The following is a 20,518-nucleotide window of genomic DNA, read 5'->3' on the forward strand; positions in this document are numbered from 1 at the left end:
CCTGCAGGCGGCGATGCCCCAGGTGCCCTACCGCGTGCTGGGGAGGATGTTCTGGAGGGAAGAGAACGCGAAGGCGGCCTTGCTGGAGCTCACGGGCGCCGTGGACTACGCGGCCATCCCCCGGGAGATGCCGGGGAAAGGCGGGGTCTGGAAGGTGGTCTTCAAGCCCCCGACCTCCGATGCGGAGTTCTTAGAGAGGCTGCACCTCTTCCTGGCGAGGGAGGGCTGGACCGTGCAAGACGTCGCCCGTGTCCTGGGGTTTCAGACCCCCGCTCCGGCCCCGGGCCCCGACATGCCGGCGGAGATGCTCAACTACATCCTGGATAACGTGATCCAGCCTCTGGTGGAGTCCATTTGGTACAAGAAGCTGACGGTGTTCTCGGGGAGGGACGTCCCGGGGCCCGGGGAGGAGACCTTCGATTCCTGGCTGGAGCACACGAATGAGGTCATAGGGGAGTGGCAGGTGTCCGATGTAGAAAAGAGGCGGCGGCTGATGGAGAGCCTCAGAGGCCCCGCCGCGGATGTCATCCGCATCCTCAAAACCAACAACCCTGCCATCACCACCGCCGAGTGCCTGAAGGCGCTGGAGCAGGTGTTCGGGAGCGTGGAGAGTTCTAGGGATGCGCAGGTCAGGTTTCTGAACACCTACCAGAACCCAGGGGAGAAGTTGTCGGCCTATGTCATTCGTCTGGAGCCGCTGCTGCAGAAGGTGGTGGAGAAGGGGGCCATAGAGAAAGATAACGTGAACCAGGCGCGCCTGGAGCAGGTCATTGCCGGAGCCAACCACAGCGGGGCCATTCGGAGGCAGCTGTGGCTGACCGGGGCTGCGGAGGGGCCGGCGCCTAACCTCTTCCAGTTGCTGGTGCAGATCCGCGAGGAGGAGGCCAAGGAGGAGGAGGAGGAGGCTGAGGCTGCCCTCCTGCAGTTAGGCCTGGAGGGGCACTTCTGAGACGAGGGAAGTGGCGTGTGAGTGCAGACCTAGGTAACAGCTTCTTTGTGCTGTCTTACAGGTGTGTCTCTTAGTCCTGTTTCTGGGGGGAAGTCAAGGCCTGCATATGCATGTAACATTAGTGAGGTTGTGCAAGGGAGCACCCTGAGCTGCTGTAAGTGTCATGCTAGCATGCCAAAATGCCAGGTAAAGGCTTGGACACAGGTGCTCAGTGCAAGCTGTCATCTTGACATCAGTTGTGAAAAAATGTGAAACTTGTGAGACTTCTCATCGAGATATTTAAATGTGAAATTGCATGCTCAGATGTTTAGTTCAGAGCCTGGCTAACACAAGAAGTGTTCAGTAAAAATATGAGCTGTTATTAATAACGTGAATAGTTTTTCTGTTTGATGCAAATTGTTCCTGATTCATATTGGTAAGAAATGTGAACTAGATATTCTTAGTGGTTCAACTTTACAGTGCTGTTTCTTATTTTTCATCTGTAAACATCAGGATCAGTTTAATTGGAAAGTATCCTGAGACTACAAAATAGGGTATTAGAAAAGTACAATTATAGAGCTGTGTAAACTAAAATTTTCACTGTACAAGATATAAATCGCATGGAAGGTTAATATGAACCAGTTACAGTATCCATTCCCCTATTTCAAATCCTTGTTGATTTGTATTTCTCTTTGTGCCGGTTCTAAGTGTTCTAAGTTTGAAGTTATCAAATACATGTACACAAATAAAATACATTTAAAAATTCTAGTCTCATTTTCTGATGTATAAAAAATTTTCAGTGTAATTAAAACCTGTATTTTTTCTTAGACTTCAAGTCACTAAAGAAAATCAAACCTCAAGTAAATATGAACTTACTATAAAATGTTAGGAAATCCAGAAATGGGGGTTAGAGGTTACCCAGCATTTTTTCCTCCCCTTTTAAGTTCCTTTCAGCTAAAAGTGTTTGTTATGCTGCAGGGATAATTCATACCTGTGTAAAATGAATGTTTCAGTTTTACAGCAGCCATTTTATATCAAGAGGATATAAAAAGGGAAATATGGCTTAAAAACATGTTTATTTGGCTACAGAGATTCAGTGACTGAAGATGTCCATCTTTTGAGATCCAGGTCCTAGTCAATCCAGAAGTGGTTACACAAACAATGTTCAGTGGAGATTTTCCCCCAGTAACAAGGCTTGAAAATTAAAGCCAACCAACCAAATAAATAATAAAACGATAGCCAACCTGTTAGAACAATCATATGGTAAAAATTATTCATAAAGGCTAGTATTTATATATGTTCTAACAGATGTCTCTATACACTCATCTCACTTCCTTCACTCTTCTCTGCACATCTCCACATATTTGACTCCCACAACAGAAAGGCAAATCTTCACTCCCCACAGACATGTCCTCATTCCCCGTCTCCCCCATTCACATCTCACATGGCTTCCCCTCCATCGCCCGCCTCCCCCCACACACACACAATGTGCTGGATACACATACACGCCCCTCACCTCTCACAATCCTATTTCATACATTCACTCCCACCTTCCCCAGAACACTCTCATAAACATGCTTCCCCCTCTATACCAGTATCCCACCCGTCATACATTCCCATTTCTCCACATACATGTTCACACTCCTACTCTATACATACACTCATAAAGACAAATAATGGGTTCATTTTTTAACCCAATATGTTATGGGCATCCTATATCCGCACATAGGAATGGATATACCTTTTTATAGGTGCAGAGTTGATGGCATTTTAGGAGGGAGGGTCATCACCTAGGATTCTTGTATTATATATAACAATTGTATATATGTGTACACCCATAAATACTTAATACAACACAAGTATATGGTATAAAACATTATCAGGATTTTAGATGTCCATCCTTTTGTTCTAGAAAGCAATGAACTAAAAATAATGAACTATTTACAATTCAAATTAAGGTTTTCTCTATGGTTTCATTACAATCTGCTTTTTAAAGGAGGACAGTAGCAAGAAATATATCCTTAGAACCAAAGAACTACGGAATAAAGAAGTAGACTGTCAAACTACAGGGGGAAGATAGGGGAGGGTTGGGGGGTAAGAGATCAACCAAAGGACTTGTATGCATGCATATAAGCACAACCAATAGACGCAAGACACTGGAAGGATTTGGGGGAGGGCAAGTACCCCGGGGTAGGAGAGGCTGGGGTGTGTGTGGGGGGGAGGTTGATGGGGGGGGGGGGCATGTACTATTTGTAATACCTTAAATTTTGTTTAATATATTTTATTGATTTTTTTACAGAGAGGGAGAGGGATAGAGTGTTAGAAACATCGATCCGCTGCCTCCTGCACACGCCCTACTGGGTATGTGCCCGCAATCAAGGTACATGCCCTTGACCAGAATCAAACCTGGGACCTTTGAGTCCACAGGCCAACGTTCTATCCATTGAACCAAACCAGTTAGGGCAGATTTTTAAAAATAAAGTAGAAACTGCACTGTAGGTCTTATTCTGTAAACAAAATAACATTTGCCTGACAGCGCAGAATATGTGCTGGGAAAATGTGTAATGTTACTGCTAGTGCTCAGTTCTTCTTGTTTCTTGTCTGAGGTTATTCCAGACCACAAATCAAGGGCTCATCAGCCAACCTTAACCTTGTACACTTCCAGAACTAAGGAAAGGACTAGGAGTGGTGAAGTGCAGCAGTAACTTGCTGTACCTTTAGCACTCTTTCTAGGATCCTAATCATTTTGAAATGGTGCCCAGAGAACTGAAGATTTACAGACCCAGAGAGAAAATTATCATTGGAAATGAGCTACTGGGGGGGAGGGGAGAAGGGGATAAAGAAATGAGTCAGTCTCTCCCTCACTCACACATGTACACACACACACACACACACACACACACACACACACACAGCTGTGGAATATGTTATCCAAAGACAATTATTTTGGAATTGAATATTCAAAGTTTAGATAGTGCTCTTTATTAGCTAAAACTAATGGTTATGTAACAAAAAAAGATACAAATTATTTTTTTATAAAATAACACAATTTATTACTATTTTAAAACAAGTCTCACAAAATAACGTTCAGAAACTCAACATTTCTAAATAATTTAACACAATAACTTTAGTCATAAAGTTCATGCTACAAAATTCCTGCATATAAAAGATAATTACCAAAGTATTAATAGATGTTAATGGATGTTAAAATGTTCTCCAGAATGGAGTTGGTTCTAGAAGCCAAAGATTCTGGAATGATGCTTGTGATCATGACTGCCCCGCTGGGAGAAGTAGCTGGCAAATGTATGTTCCTTATAGCTACCAACCCCCCAGGCTGTGGATGGGATTGATCCCTCGAGGCAATCGCACCTCAGAGGCAGGGATCCTGCTGATCAAAGAAGCAAATAACTTCCTACCCTCCCTAACATTAGCCACAACTTAATTTAGCCAACATCTAAATTTTTAAAATCTAGATGTAGGAAAGATAACTCATAAGGTTTCTGAGCAGGAGAACTGTACTGACACGTCCCCGCAAGGCTGACTGCCAATGCAGTAGACATGGAAGGCGACACCAACTAGGGCAGCCGTGGGCAAACTACGGCCCGCGGGCCGGATCGGCCCGTTTGAAATGAATAAAACTAAAAAAAAAAAAAGACCCTACCCTTTTATGTAATGATGTTTACTTTGAATTTATATTAGTTCACACAAACACTCCATCCATGCTTTTGTTCCGGGCCCTCCTGGCCAGTTTAAGAACCCATTGTGGCCCTCGAGTCAAAAAGTTTGCCCACCCCTGAACTAGGGGAATAGGGGAATCCCAACTCTGATATTATGTCAACAGACAACTGCAGAGGTGGGCCTAATGCGAGCAAGAATGGGTTTGACTCTAATATCCACATGCAGGCAAGGTATTTACCTATCTGCCCTTTGGGAGTATTTTCAACCAACATCCATTTCATAATCTTAAAGTGCAAATCTACTGAAAAATAGTGTACTCTCCCCATCCCTTTGTTCAATTTGCAGATCATAATTTGGTTGGCTAGTTCCTCTCTAACCTGCCCAATATGGGAAATTAACTAGAATCCAGTTATGACTTTTCCACGTGTCAAGTGAAAATTTATCTTAAGTCAGAAAAGGTAAGACTCAGTTTAGTTTTTCCTTTCAGTTTTCTTCCTTTGCAGTCACTGGTTTATAAAAAGGCAGGAATAGAGATATAGATGTGAAATTTCTAAAGTTCAGTGATTTTTTTAAAAATACCCTTAAATCTTTTCATTGCACCTATTTTATGGTTTTACAAAGAACAACTCAAGCTAGAGGGAAGATAAAGGAATATGGTCAAGTTAGCTGTGTCAGAAACACCACCTCTGCTACACTACAGCTTGCTTTATACTTGACTATTTACAGACACAGTAAGCAGCCCAGGTTAGCTGTTAGCTTTCTCCCTTTACCACCACTTACAATGTAAAGTCTTTGTGACTAAGTCAGACTGCAGTTAGACACAACTTGTGATCGATGCTTGACATTTCCCCCAATGTTTAAAGTTAATGATTAAATCCAACCTTTCTAGCTCTACACTTTCCCCATTTAGTCCCAAGAAAAGCCCAGGCAAAAGATTCTGGGTCACATACTCTACTTACATATCACCAATTCTGACAATAAGTCAACAATTAAAATTCATTTCTCATTCCTCCTTAGTCTACTTCAGCCCACGGGTGAAAGTATCAGAAGAAGCATCTGTTCAAGTCAAAATTTCTCTTTCCAAACAGGAACCACATTTAAGTGCTTACACCACCCCTATTTGTGGAATGGATCCAGTAACCAGACCTGCTTCTTCTGATCACATCCAAAACTGGTGTCTACACCAGCTAACTTTCATATATGATTACCAAATTTTATACAATATTTTTCTGTATTTAATGACTGCTAGTCTTTAAAATCCTGTGCATGACTCGACAATGAATGAACACTTAAAAAATGACACGCATTTTCTAAAGTATACTTAAAATGTTAAATTTTAGAGACAAAGCAAAATCTACCATAAACTTGGATTCTGTTGATAGTAAGAGAGAGGTAGGTTAATAATCACTATCCTAAGACAAGCAAAATGCTAAGTAAGATAAAACGTAAAAGTTGAGGTCCTGCTGGGGGGAAAAATAAGTCGAACTCTCCAGTCCTGAGTTTCTAATGTGTTGTGAGAACTGTTAAAGTGAGCATTACAAAGAAGGGAAACACCAATGATCATTTCCTTCCCCCATGATTACTAAACACACCACCTTCTCTCCTGTAATAACTCAGGTGCCATATGGCTACAGAGTGAGAATAAATGGGCACTGGACAAAAGGAATGTTGGAGTAAAGCACTGGTTCTTAACAAGGGTGGATTTATTCCAGCCCATCTAGCCCAGGGGACAAATGGCAACACATGAAGACATTTCTGGTTATCACAACTGAGAGGAGGGTTCTTCTAGTAAGTAGAAGCCAGACACGCTGCTAAACATCCTGTACACACAGGACAGCCCTCCAACATTATCAAGCCCAAATGTTGATAGTGCCAAGCTTGGCTCTGATTTAAAGGAACCAACTCCTAGTAACAGAGAACACAGAAACGTTCAAGGCCTGACTAGGTAATACAGATAGCCATAAGCTTAGAGTTAGGGAACACAGAAAAGGTTAATTACTTGGTAGACTAAAATTTCCTGTGGAAATATTAAAATACTGAACTGATTCCAGAGCTCTACCATCAATTCCAAGAATAGAAGAAATTTAAATGATCCATTAAAATGGCATGCTGCTTCAAACCAGGAGCACAGAGAGAATCCATTACAAGTAGGTTAAAGATCTAACCCAAAAAGCACAAATTAAAGGCATTTAATATCAGCTAAATTTGCAGCAGTAAAGGATGAGTTAAGGAATGATTTGAGAGAATACTCTGAACTTCTTAATACACTCTATCTTCTATTTTCTATCTTCTGTTTCCTAGTGGATTCTTAGTTTCATTCCACGCAAAGAATACATAGAAGTCATTCAAATATTTGTTGAGTGGAACTGACTATAGATATTTTGTGAAATGGACACAGAAAAGCATCTTACATTTCTCTGAGAACTACAGTGATTAGCTACAGTGATTTAGAAACAAAGGGGCCCAGCTGGTATGGCTTAGTGGTTGAGGGTGGACTTATGAACCAGGAGGTCACGGTTCAAATCCTGGTCAGGGCACAGGCTGCAGGCTCTGTCCTCAGTAGGGGGCATGCAAGAGGCAGCTGATCAATAATTCTCATCATTGATGTTTCTATCTCTCCTTCTCCCCTCCGAGAGAGAGAGAGAGAGAGAGAGAACAAGGTGAAAGAGAGAAAATTAGTTTCTCTATTGCAGAAATAAAAATAAGCAAAAATAAGACTGTAAGCCATTAAAAAAATTAAATATGAAGTCATCCATTCCCTATTATAGTCACTTCCAGAATAACTTTTAGAAAATACACCCATACATAGCAATATGGCTTCAAGTCTGCCTACTAGATGAAGTTCATACTACAAGAAAACTTTGGGTCCCGGAAGCTAAGACCCAAAGGCTTTGAAAGTGTAAGTCAGTCAGAGTTAAAACTTCTTCCTATCAGATTGTGAGGAAGAGCTAAAAGGAAGCTAAAAAAAAAAATGTTGGGCTAATTTTTCCTTTTTAGGATTGATTGTCGAAGCAGTGGTCCCTTTTGATCAGCATGACTGAGAAATCATGTAATTCCTATTTAAATGATAACTGAAAACTTCTGAAACCCAGTACTACTTATGTAATCAGTTTTTGACTCATTTTTACACAAGTAAATGGGGAAATGAAAATCAATAGTCTCTGGTTGAGGGACTTCAGGCACAATTTGGCAGAGGGCCTCTGACTTCCTTACTGCAATCTATCACTGATTTGGTCGTGGCTTACTATGGACTTCATCTGGTTACTGACTACCATATCTTCATTCTCAAAAAAGAATTTTTTTCTTATGTGATAAATTCTAAACTCTGCATCCAACTATTGCTCTGTAATTTTGAGGTTAAATCACCTACAATGCTTTACAGAGAAAGCAATCCTCAAAAATACTGCCATTTGCCTGGGATCCCATAATGAAACATCTCTTTTCCCTCCAATACCACTTACATAATTCATTTTAAGAGCTGTTTAACTTAGAACTTTTCTAAAAATATATTTTGAAATACTAAATTTAATTTATTGAAAGGTACCAGATCTAGTCTTTAAGTTCTATACCCTTAGAACAATCATTTCTACCAACATGGCGGTCAACAGATCAAAGTTATTAGGGCAAATTTTAACATATATGAATGGCCAAGATTTAGACTAGGCATCCAAATATAACTACCACTTATATATATATTTCTTTATATAACATACAGAGAACTATTTACCCAAAAGTGTGCCTAAGATCAGGACCACATGGGTAACATGGCCACAGCGCTAGTCAAAGGAATAATGACAGTCACTTTACCCACTGACCTGGATCACGGAATGACTGATTGACTATGCACAGTGACCTGAGTGGCCACACATGTACACACAACCTAAATTCCAGTTGACAATGTACATATTTTTTGAAAACCAAGTAAGTAAACATAACATGGGCGCTAAGGCCTCCAAGATATTAATTTTTCATTTTTTTCACCACAGCTTTTTCACTATGACTTTGGAGTTTTGCTTCTACGGCTGCTGCCACCGTGCTGCCTTTGGAACCAAAGGCATGACACATTTGTGCTTCTGAGTCGTAAGGGGATGGATCTTTAGGAAAGATGGTCTACAGATTCAAAAGTTAAGAGTATATATTTAACTGCCTGACCTAAAAAAAAATTGAATGAATAACCACATTTATTCTTTTGTTAAAAATGATTATTCAGTCTATAAAGGTTTTAGTAGATGGAGACTGAAGACAAAAAACTGAAAATTTGTAGTTTCTAAAAAGAGGACTACAATATATAAAGTTGGTGTTACCATCTGCGGGTGCGGGGGGGCGGGACACTGAATAGGTTAACAAAAAGAAAAAGACATCATAGATTTGTTTTATCTTAAGAACCTTTCGCTCCACACAGAATCTTTAAAACAGACAATTATACAAAACTTATCTATTGTTCTTATGACATTTAAATAAGTTAACACGAAGTGGAAAACGTGGTGTTAGTTTTCTTCTTCCTCATCCTGTTTAATTACTGGGGTACCTAAAATGAAAAAGAAAATTATTTCTGGTCACTCTCAATAGACTGTTAAAATTCTAAACGAAAATATTTTCCCGTTAACCTCAGAAGCTCTGAAATGCTGTGAAGAATGCCATAAAAAAGTAATTTCATAAAATAATCTCTTTAATTTCAAATGATCCAAAAAGCCTCTCAGGAGAATTCTCAAAGGGATTAATATAAGTACTTATGAATATATGGCTCTCTAAATGCAGAGTTGCAAATAAAAATGCCTACAGATGCCAGGCATAAAAAATAAAGCACTACGTACTGATAAATGTTTAATAACCAGCTGTGATTTGTAGCAGCTGCCACTTCCTGTGGTGTAAATACTCCCACCATGGCCATTCTGAGCTACTAAGATGACATCACCCAATGTGGAGTTGAGAAGAGATACACACTCACTGCCCTTGAGAGCCTGTGCAAAGGGCCCAAAGCTCACCACTAGCTTCAGCACTGTGGCCAAGAGACTCCTATCTGAATCTCAGTTTCCAATCTTAGCCAGCATGATTGGCTAAGAGTGGGTACCCCAAATAAAAAATATAATAATAAATAAATAAATAAAGCCCTATATATACTGAAACTTTGTATGTTAAATACAAAGAAATATTCTTCATTTTTCACAATAAAATATGCAATCCAATATATCTGATTTTTTATGTTATTCCCCAAAATATTAAACATTGGTAATAAGTTGGGGGGTGGGGAGAACCAAAGTACAGAAAACAAAGCACATCTGCAAGCTCTCACTGGCTGGACCAGGGAATTTCTGAGCTCCAGCATTTGAAACCTGCCTACAATCTTACCTACTCAACTATTTAATCATAATTCTTTAGCCAGTCACCTTCCAATCCAGCTAAACTAATAAATTCACTGTCTCCCAAACTCATCTTGCACACTCTTACCCCAGGACTCCTGGTTAACAAAGTTCTTCCATTTTGAAATGCCCTCCCCAACTATCCTTCCATCTAAACTTTATCCTTAATTAAGAACTAATTCCAGCTCAGCTGGTGTGGCTCAGTGGTTGAGCATCGACCTATGAACCAGGAGGTCCCAGTTTGACCCTGGTCAGGGCTCGATCCCCAATGTGGGCATGCAGAAGGCAGCCGATCGATGATTCTCTCGCATCATGATGTTTCTTTCTCTCTCCCTCCCCCTTATTCTCTGAAATCAATAAAAAAATATTGAGGGGTGGGGGGAAAGAACCACCACCATAGTAAGCTGAGGTGGATAAAAGGGTTGAGTACTGACCTTTAGATAGAAGTGGTGAGGGAGAGATAAAGAGGCACAGAATAGGAAGGACAGAATGGCAAAGTAACAGGGGTGATGAAGAGGGGACTGAAGGGTTGAGGAACAAGGAAACCTCAACCATAGACAACTAGGCCCTTTGGTTTTGGACTGTGAATATCGGTATGAATGTGGTGATGAAGACAACAGGTAGGCCATGGGCTCTGTGCATCATTGCTTCAGGGTCAGAAAGACTGTCAGACTTGCTGGCTTTTGTCTTTGAAAAGCCTAAGAAGATCACTGAGAAGATAAGAGTTTGTGAGGAGATGCAGAATGATGTGGAAAAGGAGGGGTAGTGGTTTTCCTCCGAATAGATATAGGTTTTCCTAGGAAGATATTTCCCTGGCTGGCAGAGAAAAGGAAGTTTTTGGGTTCTGGAACAATTGGAATCCTGACCTGGGTTCCTGGTAGCACCACTGGGAATAGGTGAGACCCCAAGGGGTCTGTGACAAATTATCATTTCCAGTTTTTAGATTCAAAAACAAAAACCGTTTGGTGAAATTAAGTAACTCCCACAATGACAAAAAAGATATTAAGTGGTAGAACTGGGATTAGAACCCAGTCAATTAAGGATATCCACTGACAGAGACACCTATCTTAGATCCTGTGTGTGTGTTTGTGGGGGAGAGGGTAAGAGAACACTACAATTTTTATCCAATTGTGAAAAAGTAGTTACTTACCATTTATGTCTAATTATTCTGCAAAATAGTGCCTGTGATTTGAGAATAAGCCCAACTTTTTTTTATAAGCTTTTGATCTAGAGATGATCTTATAAACCAGTCTAAATTTCCTAAAAGTTTTTCATTTCACCCGGGCTCAAACCTGGACCATAAAATTCCCTGTGGACAAAAATGGCCTTGGAATAGAGCCAACCTATCATTTCCTGCAGTTTTGCTCCTTTTCATGATTCCGTGTCATAAATTCAGCTCTATGCCTATTAAATGCCCCTTATGCCTATGAATGCCCCTAAGCGGGCTCAGAGACACTCACCATCGAGCTTTTTCAGTCTGGGCACTCTCTTGGTTGCCTCTTCAATCCAGTTCCCCTCAGCTGAATGCTTCTCTTCCAGGGGATTGCCGACGAACACCAGGTCTTCCAGGCAGGGCAGTTCTGCCAGCTTTACAAACTCAGCTACAGGTACAAAGAATACCTTCCACATTAAAATGGCAGGTTTTACTGCTATGCTTTGGGGGTTGAATTCCAATATCACTGGTGGTAACTATTCAAGACAATTTGTCGCTTAAGATTTTGAAGGAAGTAAGGGTAGTTAGACCATGTGGACTGATTCTCTGAAAACATTACAGAAAGGGAGGGAAAAAGAAGACATACCTCTTCTAGCTTTATGCTGGCCTAAGGCTAGGATAAGAAGAAGAAATGGGATTTACAATAAACAGGAACAATAGCCCTCGCAGGTTTGGCTCAGTGGATAGAGCATCGGCCTGTGAACCAAAGGGTTCCAGGTTCAATTCTGGTCAAGAGCACGTACCTTGGTTGCAGGCTCCACCCCAACCCCGGGCCCTGGTTGGGGCTCATACAGGAGGCAACCAATTGATGTGCTTCTCTCACATCGATGTTTCTCTTTTCCACTCTCCCTAAAAAAAGTCAATGGAGGAATATCCTGGGTGAGGATTACAAAAACACACACACACAAAAAAAAAACCCCCAACAAATCATTCACCAGTGATAGGTCTTCTCTATGTTGTATTGCATCAGTATGGGCTAAGCTAAACTGTCTGTACTTATTCCCTCTCTCATCTTTGAATTCTTAAAGCAACTCATTGGAGCCTCTACTGCAGAATTTATCACAGTTTTACAATTATTAGCTTACTAGAGGCCCAGTGCATAAAATTTGTGCACAGGAGGAGGAGGGGGGGGGTGTCCCTCAGCCCGGCCTGCACCCTCTTGCAATCCAGGATCATTGGCTTTTAACCGCTCACCTGCCTGCCTGCCTGATTGTCCCTAACCGCCTCTGCCTGTCGGCCTGATTGCCCCCTAACTGTTCTCCCCTGCTTTCCTGATTGCCCCTAACCACTCTGCCTTGGCCCCTGCCACTGTGGCTTTGTCCAGAAGGACATACGGAAGATGTCCGGTCTAATTAGCATATTACCCTTTTATTAGTATAGATAAACTAACCTTTCCACTAACCTGTGAACTCTTTGAAGGCAGAGATAGTGTCCTATTCAACTATGTATCTGAAGAGTCTGGCCTATAGTTCATGCACATAATAGGGCTTTAGTAAATACTGAATAAATAATGTACAATGCAAAAGCAAAGCTCCCAGCCAGCACGGCTCAGTGGTTGAGCAGCGACCTATGAACTAGGAGGTCATGGTTCAATTCCTGGACAGAGCACATACCTAAGTTACGGGCTCGATCCTCAATGTGGGGTATACAGGAGGCAGCTAATCAATTATTCTCTCTCATCATTGATGTTTTATCTCTCTCTCCCTCTCTCTTCCTCTCTGAAATCAATAAAAATATATTAAAAAAACAAAAGCAAAGTAATATAGATGTCAGATAAGCCTTCCACACAAGAATTATTAAGTTTAAACTGATTTCTTCCAGCCTTGGACAATTAATTTAATTTTTTAAAGATTAATAGGACCAGAATCTATTCAATTAAAATCATTCTAAGTAAATATTTAGATGTAAATTTTAAGCATTTAGCTATTTCCCTCGGTGGTTAGAAATAAATGTCCACCTGCCCTGGCCGGTTTGGCTCACTGGATAGAGCGCCGGCCTGGGGACTGAAGAGTCCCAGGTTCGATTCCAGTCAAGGGCATGTACCTTGGTTGCGGGCACATCCCTGGTGGGGGGTGTGCAGGAGGCAGCTGATCGATTCTTCTCTTTCATCGATGTTTCTAGCTCTCTATCCCTCTCCCTTCCTCTCTGTAAAAAATCAATAAAATATATTAAAAAAACAAAAAGAAAGAAATGTCCTCCTTTTGTTCCTTATTCCCTATTGGGCTATTTTCTATAAATAGGGGGTAGAAGAGCCAGCCTCAGCTTACCCCAGTCTTTCACCTGGTTATTAGACATGTAGAGAATCTTCAATTTCTTCATTACATGGATTCCTTTCAACTTCTCAATAAAATTGTAGGATATCCATAGTTCTTCTAATGTGTCCCCTACGGCTTCCTGAAAAAGAAAGCAATTTTATATATATGCTTATTTTAAAGCTTTTTTCCTTCCTTATAAACATAAAGACAATGGTCTTCAGAGAACCGAGACCCACCTGTCCCCTGGCAGGAGAGCCGAAGGCTGGGTGGGAGTTTTGGGCATTAAAAAAACCAAGCAGAACATTCTGTTCCTCTCTTCAAACTGATCTGAACTAAGAAAAGGTACTGAAACCACCAACAGGGAAAATAACAGCACTATTTGATCACTTTTATTGACTAGTATAGCTTTCAAATTACTTGCCTATATATTTTATTATTTTATCCTTGTAACATTTAATATAGAAAAGCAGGTTATTTATTTCTATTATACAGAGCTTAAGGGCTTTTTCTAAGACCACAATGTTATTAAGTAGTAGAGCTGGGTCTAAATTTCAGGATTCCCACCCCCCCGCAATATTTATTATGGAAACTTTCAAACATAACAAAAGTCAAAAGAATTTTACAGTAGACCCTATATCCACTACCCAAATTCTACCATTAATATTTTACTATCCTTTACCTATCAAATATCTGTCCATCTTTCATACAACTATCATTCCATTAATTCACTTTTTTTGCATGTATAAAATTCAGTTTCCATTATAGTAAGAAAATTAGACCATACTGACTCTTAAATGATAGATACAGTCAGTGGTGGGACAAACGTCCCTCTTTCAGACATAAGACAGATTGTAGTGGTTCTTTCCATCCTGGCGCTCTTAAATCAGAACTTTGTAACTTAACCAAAACCCTCAGCTAGTACTCTGATACCTTCTCCACCAAAGTGATCTAGTTAGTATATCATATATGTCTTTCAGAAGGGGAAATCGATTTTCTTATAATTTAAACTTTATTGCTTGCATTTTCATTGCAGTGCATCTGCATCCATTTCATGTCTCCAACTTAAAAAGTGTGAGATAGCAGAAAAAATGCTGATTAAATGCTGACTAGAAGATTTAGGCTCAGTTCTGGGTTCTGCCACTTATTTAGTGTTGTTTTTATATGTGCAGATGAGGACTTTTGGTCAATTTTAATATAGCCAATTTGTTCAATTCTCCAAGTACTAATTTATTTATTTTTTTTAATTCTTTATTGTTCAGATTATTACATTTGTTCCCCTTTTTTTCCCCCCCATAACTCCCCTCCTCCCAGTTCCCGCCCCACCCTCCGCCCTCACTCCCCACCCACTGTCCTCATCCATTGGTGCACGATTTTTGACCAGTCTCTTCCCACATTTCCCACACCCCTTTCCCCCCCAAGAATAGTCAGTCCATTCCCTTTCTATGTCCCTGATTCTATTATAATCAACAGTTCATTCTTTTCATCAGATTATTTATTCACTTGATTCTTAGATTCACTTGTTGATAGATGCATATTTGTTGTTCATAATTTGTATCTTTACCTTTTTCTTCCTCTTCCTCTTCTTAAAGGATACCTTTCAGCATTTCATATAATCCTGGTTTGGTGGTGATGAACTCCTTTAGCTTTTCCTTATCTGTGAAGCTCTTTATCTGACCTTCAATTCTGAATGATAGCTTTGCTGGATAAAGTAATCTTGGTTGTAGGTTCTTGGTATTCATCACTTTGAATATTTCTTGCCACTCCCTTCTGGCCTGCAAAGTTTCTGTTGAGAAATCAGCTGACAGTCGTATGGGTATTCCCTTGTAGGTAACTGAGTTTCTTTCTCTTGCTGTTCTTAAGATTCTCTCTTTATCTTTTGCTCTTGGCATTTTAATTATGATGTGTCTTGGTGTGGTCCTCTTTGGATTCCTTTTGTTTGGGGTTCTCCGCGCTTCTTGGACCTGTAAGTCCATTTCTTTCACCAGGTGGGGGAAGTTTTCTGTCATGATTTCTTCAAATAGGTTTTCAATATCTTGCTCTCTCTCATCTTCTGGCACCCCTATAATTCTGATGTTGGTACGCTTGAAGCTGTCCCAGAGGCTCCTTACACTATCCTCGCATTTTTGGATTCTTTTTTCATTTTGCTTTTCCGGTTGGATGTTTTTTGCTTCCTCGCATTTCAAATCATTGACTTGATTCTTGCGCTCCTCTGGTCTGCTGTCGGGCGTCTGTATAATATTCGTTATTTCAGTCCGTGTGTGCTTAATTTCTAGTTGGTTCCCCAATATAAGATCGAGGGTCTTATTAGTTTTCGTGTAGATCTCATTAAGTTTATCGGCAGCTTCTAAACAGTTCTTGAGAGACCTTAAAAGTGTGGTTCTGAACTCTATTTCTTCCATTGACAATTTTGTCCTGTTTCTTTGTCTCCGCATTTTGTTATGCTTCCTTGGTGCACCCCCTAGTGGTCTTTGTTCGCAGTCTTATAGATAAATCTTGATTGTTGTAGCTAATTCCAAGGAGGGTTTGACCTCCAGGCCAAGTGGCTATGAGAATCAGCTGTGTCAGCAGTGAGAGAACTTCTGTCCTCTAGGGAGGTGCTAATCTAGCCTTTGCCTGAGGCTATCCGGCAAATGCCTCTGTGCAGGGCGTGGGCAGGGCGGGTCGCACAGGATCAACAGGGTGGGCCGGAGAGAGCAGTTATGGCGGCTCTCAGTCCTGTCCCCAGGGGCTCTGCCTCTCTGAGTCCCAGCACCCGCTGCAAAGCTCGCAGAGAAAGCTGCACTCGCTCTGACTGAAGCCAGACAGTCCCGCTTCTCCCGTTTGAGTCTGGGTCCCTAAAGACTCGCCTGGATCTGGAGCTCAGAGTCTGCGACTCCCTCCCGATTGAAAACGCCAACCGTGCCCTCTGCCGCCAGCCCGCTCCTCGCACTCCGCACCTCAGAATTTGACTTCAGCACTACGCCTCCTCTGAGTGTCCGTATGCGTTTCTCTTTCCTCCTAGTTGTAGGACTTCCACTCAGCCAGCGTTCCTGTGGTTCTGGGTGATGTCCGTTCCGTGTTTTAGTTTCACTTTTGAAGTAGTTGTTCAAAGCAGCAAACTCCGGCGTTAACCTATGCCGCCATCTTGGTTCTCCCCGTGATGCCTTTTTTTTCCAATTCTCCAAGTACTAATTTAGCTTCTACTTAGTTTTCAGCCATTTCGATGCAGTTCTGTTGCCATTACCAAATTTCAGTACATTTTGGGACTTTACTTGGGAATATTACTTTGTAGAACGAGAATTTCTTAAGGCATATTGACTTATAAATGTTGTACAGATGTTGAATGCCCAGGATGTGGTTCTGTCTTTCAGTACATCTTCAATCTATTCTATTGTCTTTTATATTTCCCTAAATATAAGTACTTGCTAGCCAGCTCAATTAGATTACTATTTTGATAAGTTGAGAAGTGATCAGTGCCTAAAATGTGAAACTGACATTCTACAAAGATGGACTGACAAATCCAAAAACTGGATGAAACAGCTGCAATAACATTAGCAGCACTAAACAAAACCTTAAAGAAAATTTCAAAAGGTGTGAAACCATTCCAAGAAACACAATTTTCCATATATATTAAAAGTAAGTAATAAAGATGAGATTTTGTTTTTAAAGCAACACTTCTTTATTTTTTTTTATTTTTATTTTTTAAATATATTTTATTGATTTTTCACAGAGAGGAAGGGAGAGAGATAGAGTTAGAAACATCGATGAGAGAGAAACATCGATCAGCTGCCTCCTGCACATCCCCCACCGGGGATGTGCCCGCAACCCAGGTACATGCCCTTGACCGGAATCGAACCCGGGACCTCTCAGTCCGCAGGCTGACGCTCTATCCACTGAGCCAAACCGGTTTCGGCATAAAGATGAGATTTTGGTGAAGCAATCTGGTGAATATAATCAGTGAAACCTGGCTAAGTTTGTTTGAACCAATTCAGTAAAAACTGTCATTCAATAAACTGGCCCTTTGGAGAACTGGGCATTGAGTGAACAAGCATTCAGCAAATTGGTTCACTTCTGCCAGTAAACAAATAATTTCTTAGTGACTTGCTCTGTAAAATGAGGAGGTTGGCACAATGGAAGACCACCACACACTCATTAGGATGGCTACTATCAAACAAACAGAAAGTAAGAAATGTTGGCAAGGATATGGAGAAATTGGAATCCTTGCACACTGTTGGTGGGCATGTAAAATGCTGCAGGTGCTATGGACCAGTTTGGCAGGTCCTCCAAAAATTAAAAACATATGATCCAGCAATTCTTGTGGGCATTTACCCTAAAGAATTTTAAAAAGGGTTTCAAAAAGATATTTAAATACTCATGTTAATAGCAGCTTTATTTACAATAGTCACCTTTTGACATGGAAAAATATTACTAATATAAAAGTAGGTTTACAGTTGTGAGTACACAAAACAGAGCTTATTTGTGTATTATTACTAATTATTGTATTATTTATTATTATAACCTACTTTTGCCCACCCCTCTATTGAGTGAGAAAGCAGAAGAAAAATATATTAACCCTGTATATCAATAGTACAAAATATATAACACATAGGCATACACATTTACACAGATATCCATTTGTATTTGCACAGAAAAAATATTAAAGTATACAAAACAATATCATTTGTTACCTCATGGAATTGGGGAAGTAGGTATGGAGAAAAAAGATTTTCATAGTGTATTTCCTATACTTATAAATTGCTTGATTTGTTTTTTACAATGAACGTATATTACTTTTAGAATTAAAAATTTAACCTAATAGATTTTATAATTAGTAATCAAACATATTGAGTCACTCATGAAATACTTACGGAATGCCTGCTACATGTATTAAGCACTGAGGTAGATACTAATGAGCAAAACTGACGTGCGCATTAGGATCTGTGCGAGCGACAGAAAGAGAGGGCGGGGGTGGCCGTGGGGGAGGGATGAACAAGATGGAGAAGAACCAATAAAAATTTCAGACAGCAGCCATAGCTGGTTTTGCTCAGTGGATAGAGCGTCAGCCTGCGGACTGAAGGGTTCTGGGTTTGATTCTGATCAAGGGCACATGCCCAGGTTGTGGGCTCGATCTCCAGTGGGGGACGTGCAGGAGGCAGCCGATCAATGATTCTCTCTTATCATTGATGTTTCTATCTCTCTCCCCCTCTCCCTTCTTCTCTGAAATCAATTTAAAATTTTTTCCAGACTGTAATTTATATGTGTGTATGTATGTGTGTATGTGTGTATGTATGTGTGAGTGTGTGTATGTGTGTTTATGTGTGCGTGTGTGTGTGTGTGTGTGTGTGTGTATCAAGAGTTATTGCCACATTAGATATAGGGTAGCTGGGTCACTTTTGAGGAGGTGACATCTGAGCTGAAGTGTGAAAGTTAAGAAGGAGCAAGTAATGTGGAAATCTATAGGAACTAAGAGTTTTTTAGGCAGAGGGAACAGCAAGTACAAAATTCAGGTGGGAATGGACTTGGTATGTTCCAGGAAGAGAAAGAAGGCCAGTAGCTGGAGATTACAGCTAGAAAGAAGAGTAATATGAAATGAGATCCGAAAGGAAGGCAGAGGCCAGAGCAAATATACAAATGGGCTTATAATGTACCTTAATAGTCAGTTTTCCAGGTTTATTTTATTTTTTAATCTTTTTTTTAAAATTTGAAATCTTTATTTTTGAAAGTATTACATATGTCCTCTTTTCTCCCCATTGGCCCTTCCAGCCCGCCTTGCCCGCCCCCCCAGGTCTTTACCACCCTATTGTCTGTGTCCATGGGTTATGCAACCAGTAGTTTTCAATAGACCCCTTCATTCAATTTAACATTCCATGTTTTACAGATTAGAGTGGTCGTGTGCGCTGATTGGGAATCGAACCCTGATCTCCCGGTTCATGGGTCAATGCTCAACCACTGAGCCACACTAGCTGGGCTCCATTGATTTTTTAGAGAGAGTGGAAGGGAGGGGGAGAGAAAGAGAAAGAGAAAGATCAATGTGAGAGAGATACATCAATTGGTTACCTCCCGCATGAGGTATGTGCCCCTGACAGGGAATTGAACCCGTGACCTTTCAGTCCGAGGGCTGATACTCTATCCACTGAGCCAAACTGGCCAGGGCTTTGGGACTTTTTAAAGTTACTTTTCTACTTTATAAAATTTCTGCAATGGACAAGTATTATTTTCATATTAAGAAAGAAGTATATGCTTTTGTAAAGCAATAAATAGCAACCTACCAGTCCATTTAAGTTCTTTATGTTGTTTCTTCCTAAAGACAATATCCTCAAGTTTTCTGTAGCGGGGGGGAAAAAAAGCAATTTTTTGTTTATGAGAATCATATTACACAATTGTAAATCTAGTATACTATAGCTTTAATAAATTTTATATAATAAATATATTTGTATAAGAGTAAGAAAGGCTGTATTAATTAAAAGTGGTAATCAAGTAGAAAATAAACATGCCCTAGCCGGTACGGCTCAGTTGATAGAGCATTGGCCTGTGGACTGAAGGGTCCCAGGTTCGATTCCGGTCAAGCCACATGCCTGGGTTTGGGGCTCGATCCCCAGTTGGGGGCGTGCAGGAGGTGGCCGCAGGAGGCGGCCAATCAATGATTCTTTCTCATCACTGATGTTTCTATCTCTCCCTCTTCCTTCCTCTCTGAAATCAATAAAAATATATTTAAAAGACAATAAGGTAAACACTACAATTGAGATTTCACATCACGCCAGTATTAATTTTTTTTAATTGTTAGCTATTTAGAATGCATGCTCTTAAATTGATGGCTAATAAAAATATTAGAGGGATAAAATAAGAGCAAAGAAGATTTGAACTTTAGATTTGAGAGCATGTATATACTTCAAATCTTTTATGGTATGAGGACTCATAATAGAAAACATATTGATGCGGAGAAACCAAGATGGCGGCATAGGTTAACACCAGAGATTGCTGCCTTGAAAAACCACTTCAAAAAACAACTAAAAGACGGAACGGACATCATCCAGAACCACAGGAAGGCTGGGTGAGTGGAAATTCTACAACTAGGAGGAAAGAGAATATCATACCCAGATTCAGA

General features: G+C 40.5%; 1 protein-coding gene across 1 annotated transcript in view; it reads right to left on the reverse strand.

Moving 5' to 3' along the window:
* Positions 1-5,071: 5,071 nt before the first annotated feature.
* DNAL1 (dynein axonemal light chain 1) overlaps positions 5,072-20,518 on the reverse strand; it is a 30,622-nt gene continuing 15,175 nt past the window's right edge. The window contains exons 5-8 of the mRNA XM_059691272.1: positions 19,683-19,738; positions 13,447-13,573; positions 11,427-11,567; positions 5,072-9,134 (exon numbers count right to left, since the gene is read on the reverse strand). Coding sequence (XP_059547255.1) covers positions 9,094-9,134; positions 11,427-11,567; positions 13,447-13,573; positions 19,683-19,738 — 365 coding nt within the window. The 3' untranslated portion in view covers positions 5,072-9,093. The remainder of the gene's footprint in view (positions 9,135-11,426; positions 11,568-13,446; positions 13,574-19,682; positions 19,739-20,518) is intronic.

This window comes from Myotis daubentonii, chromosome 1, assembly GCF_963259705.1.
Source record: "Myotis daubentonii chromosome 1, mMyoDau2.1, whole genome shotgun sequence".
NCBI classification, from domain to species: domain Eukaryota; kingdom Metazoa; phylum Chordata; class Mammalia; order Chiroptera; family Vespertilionidae; genus Myotis; species Myotis daubentonii.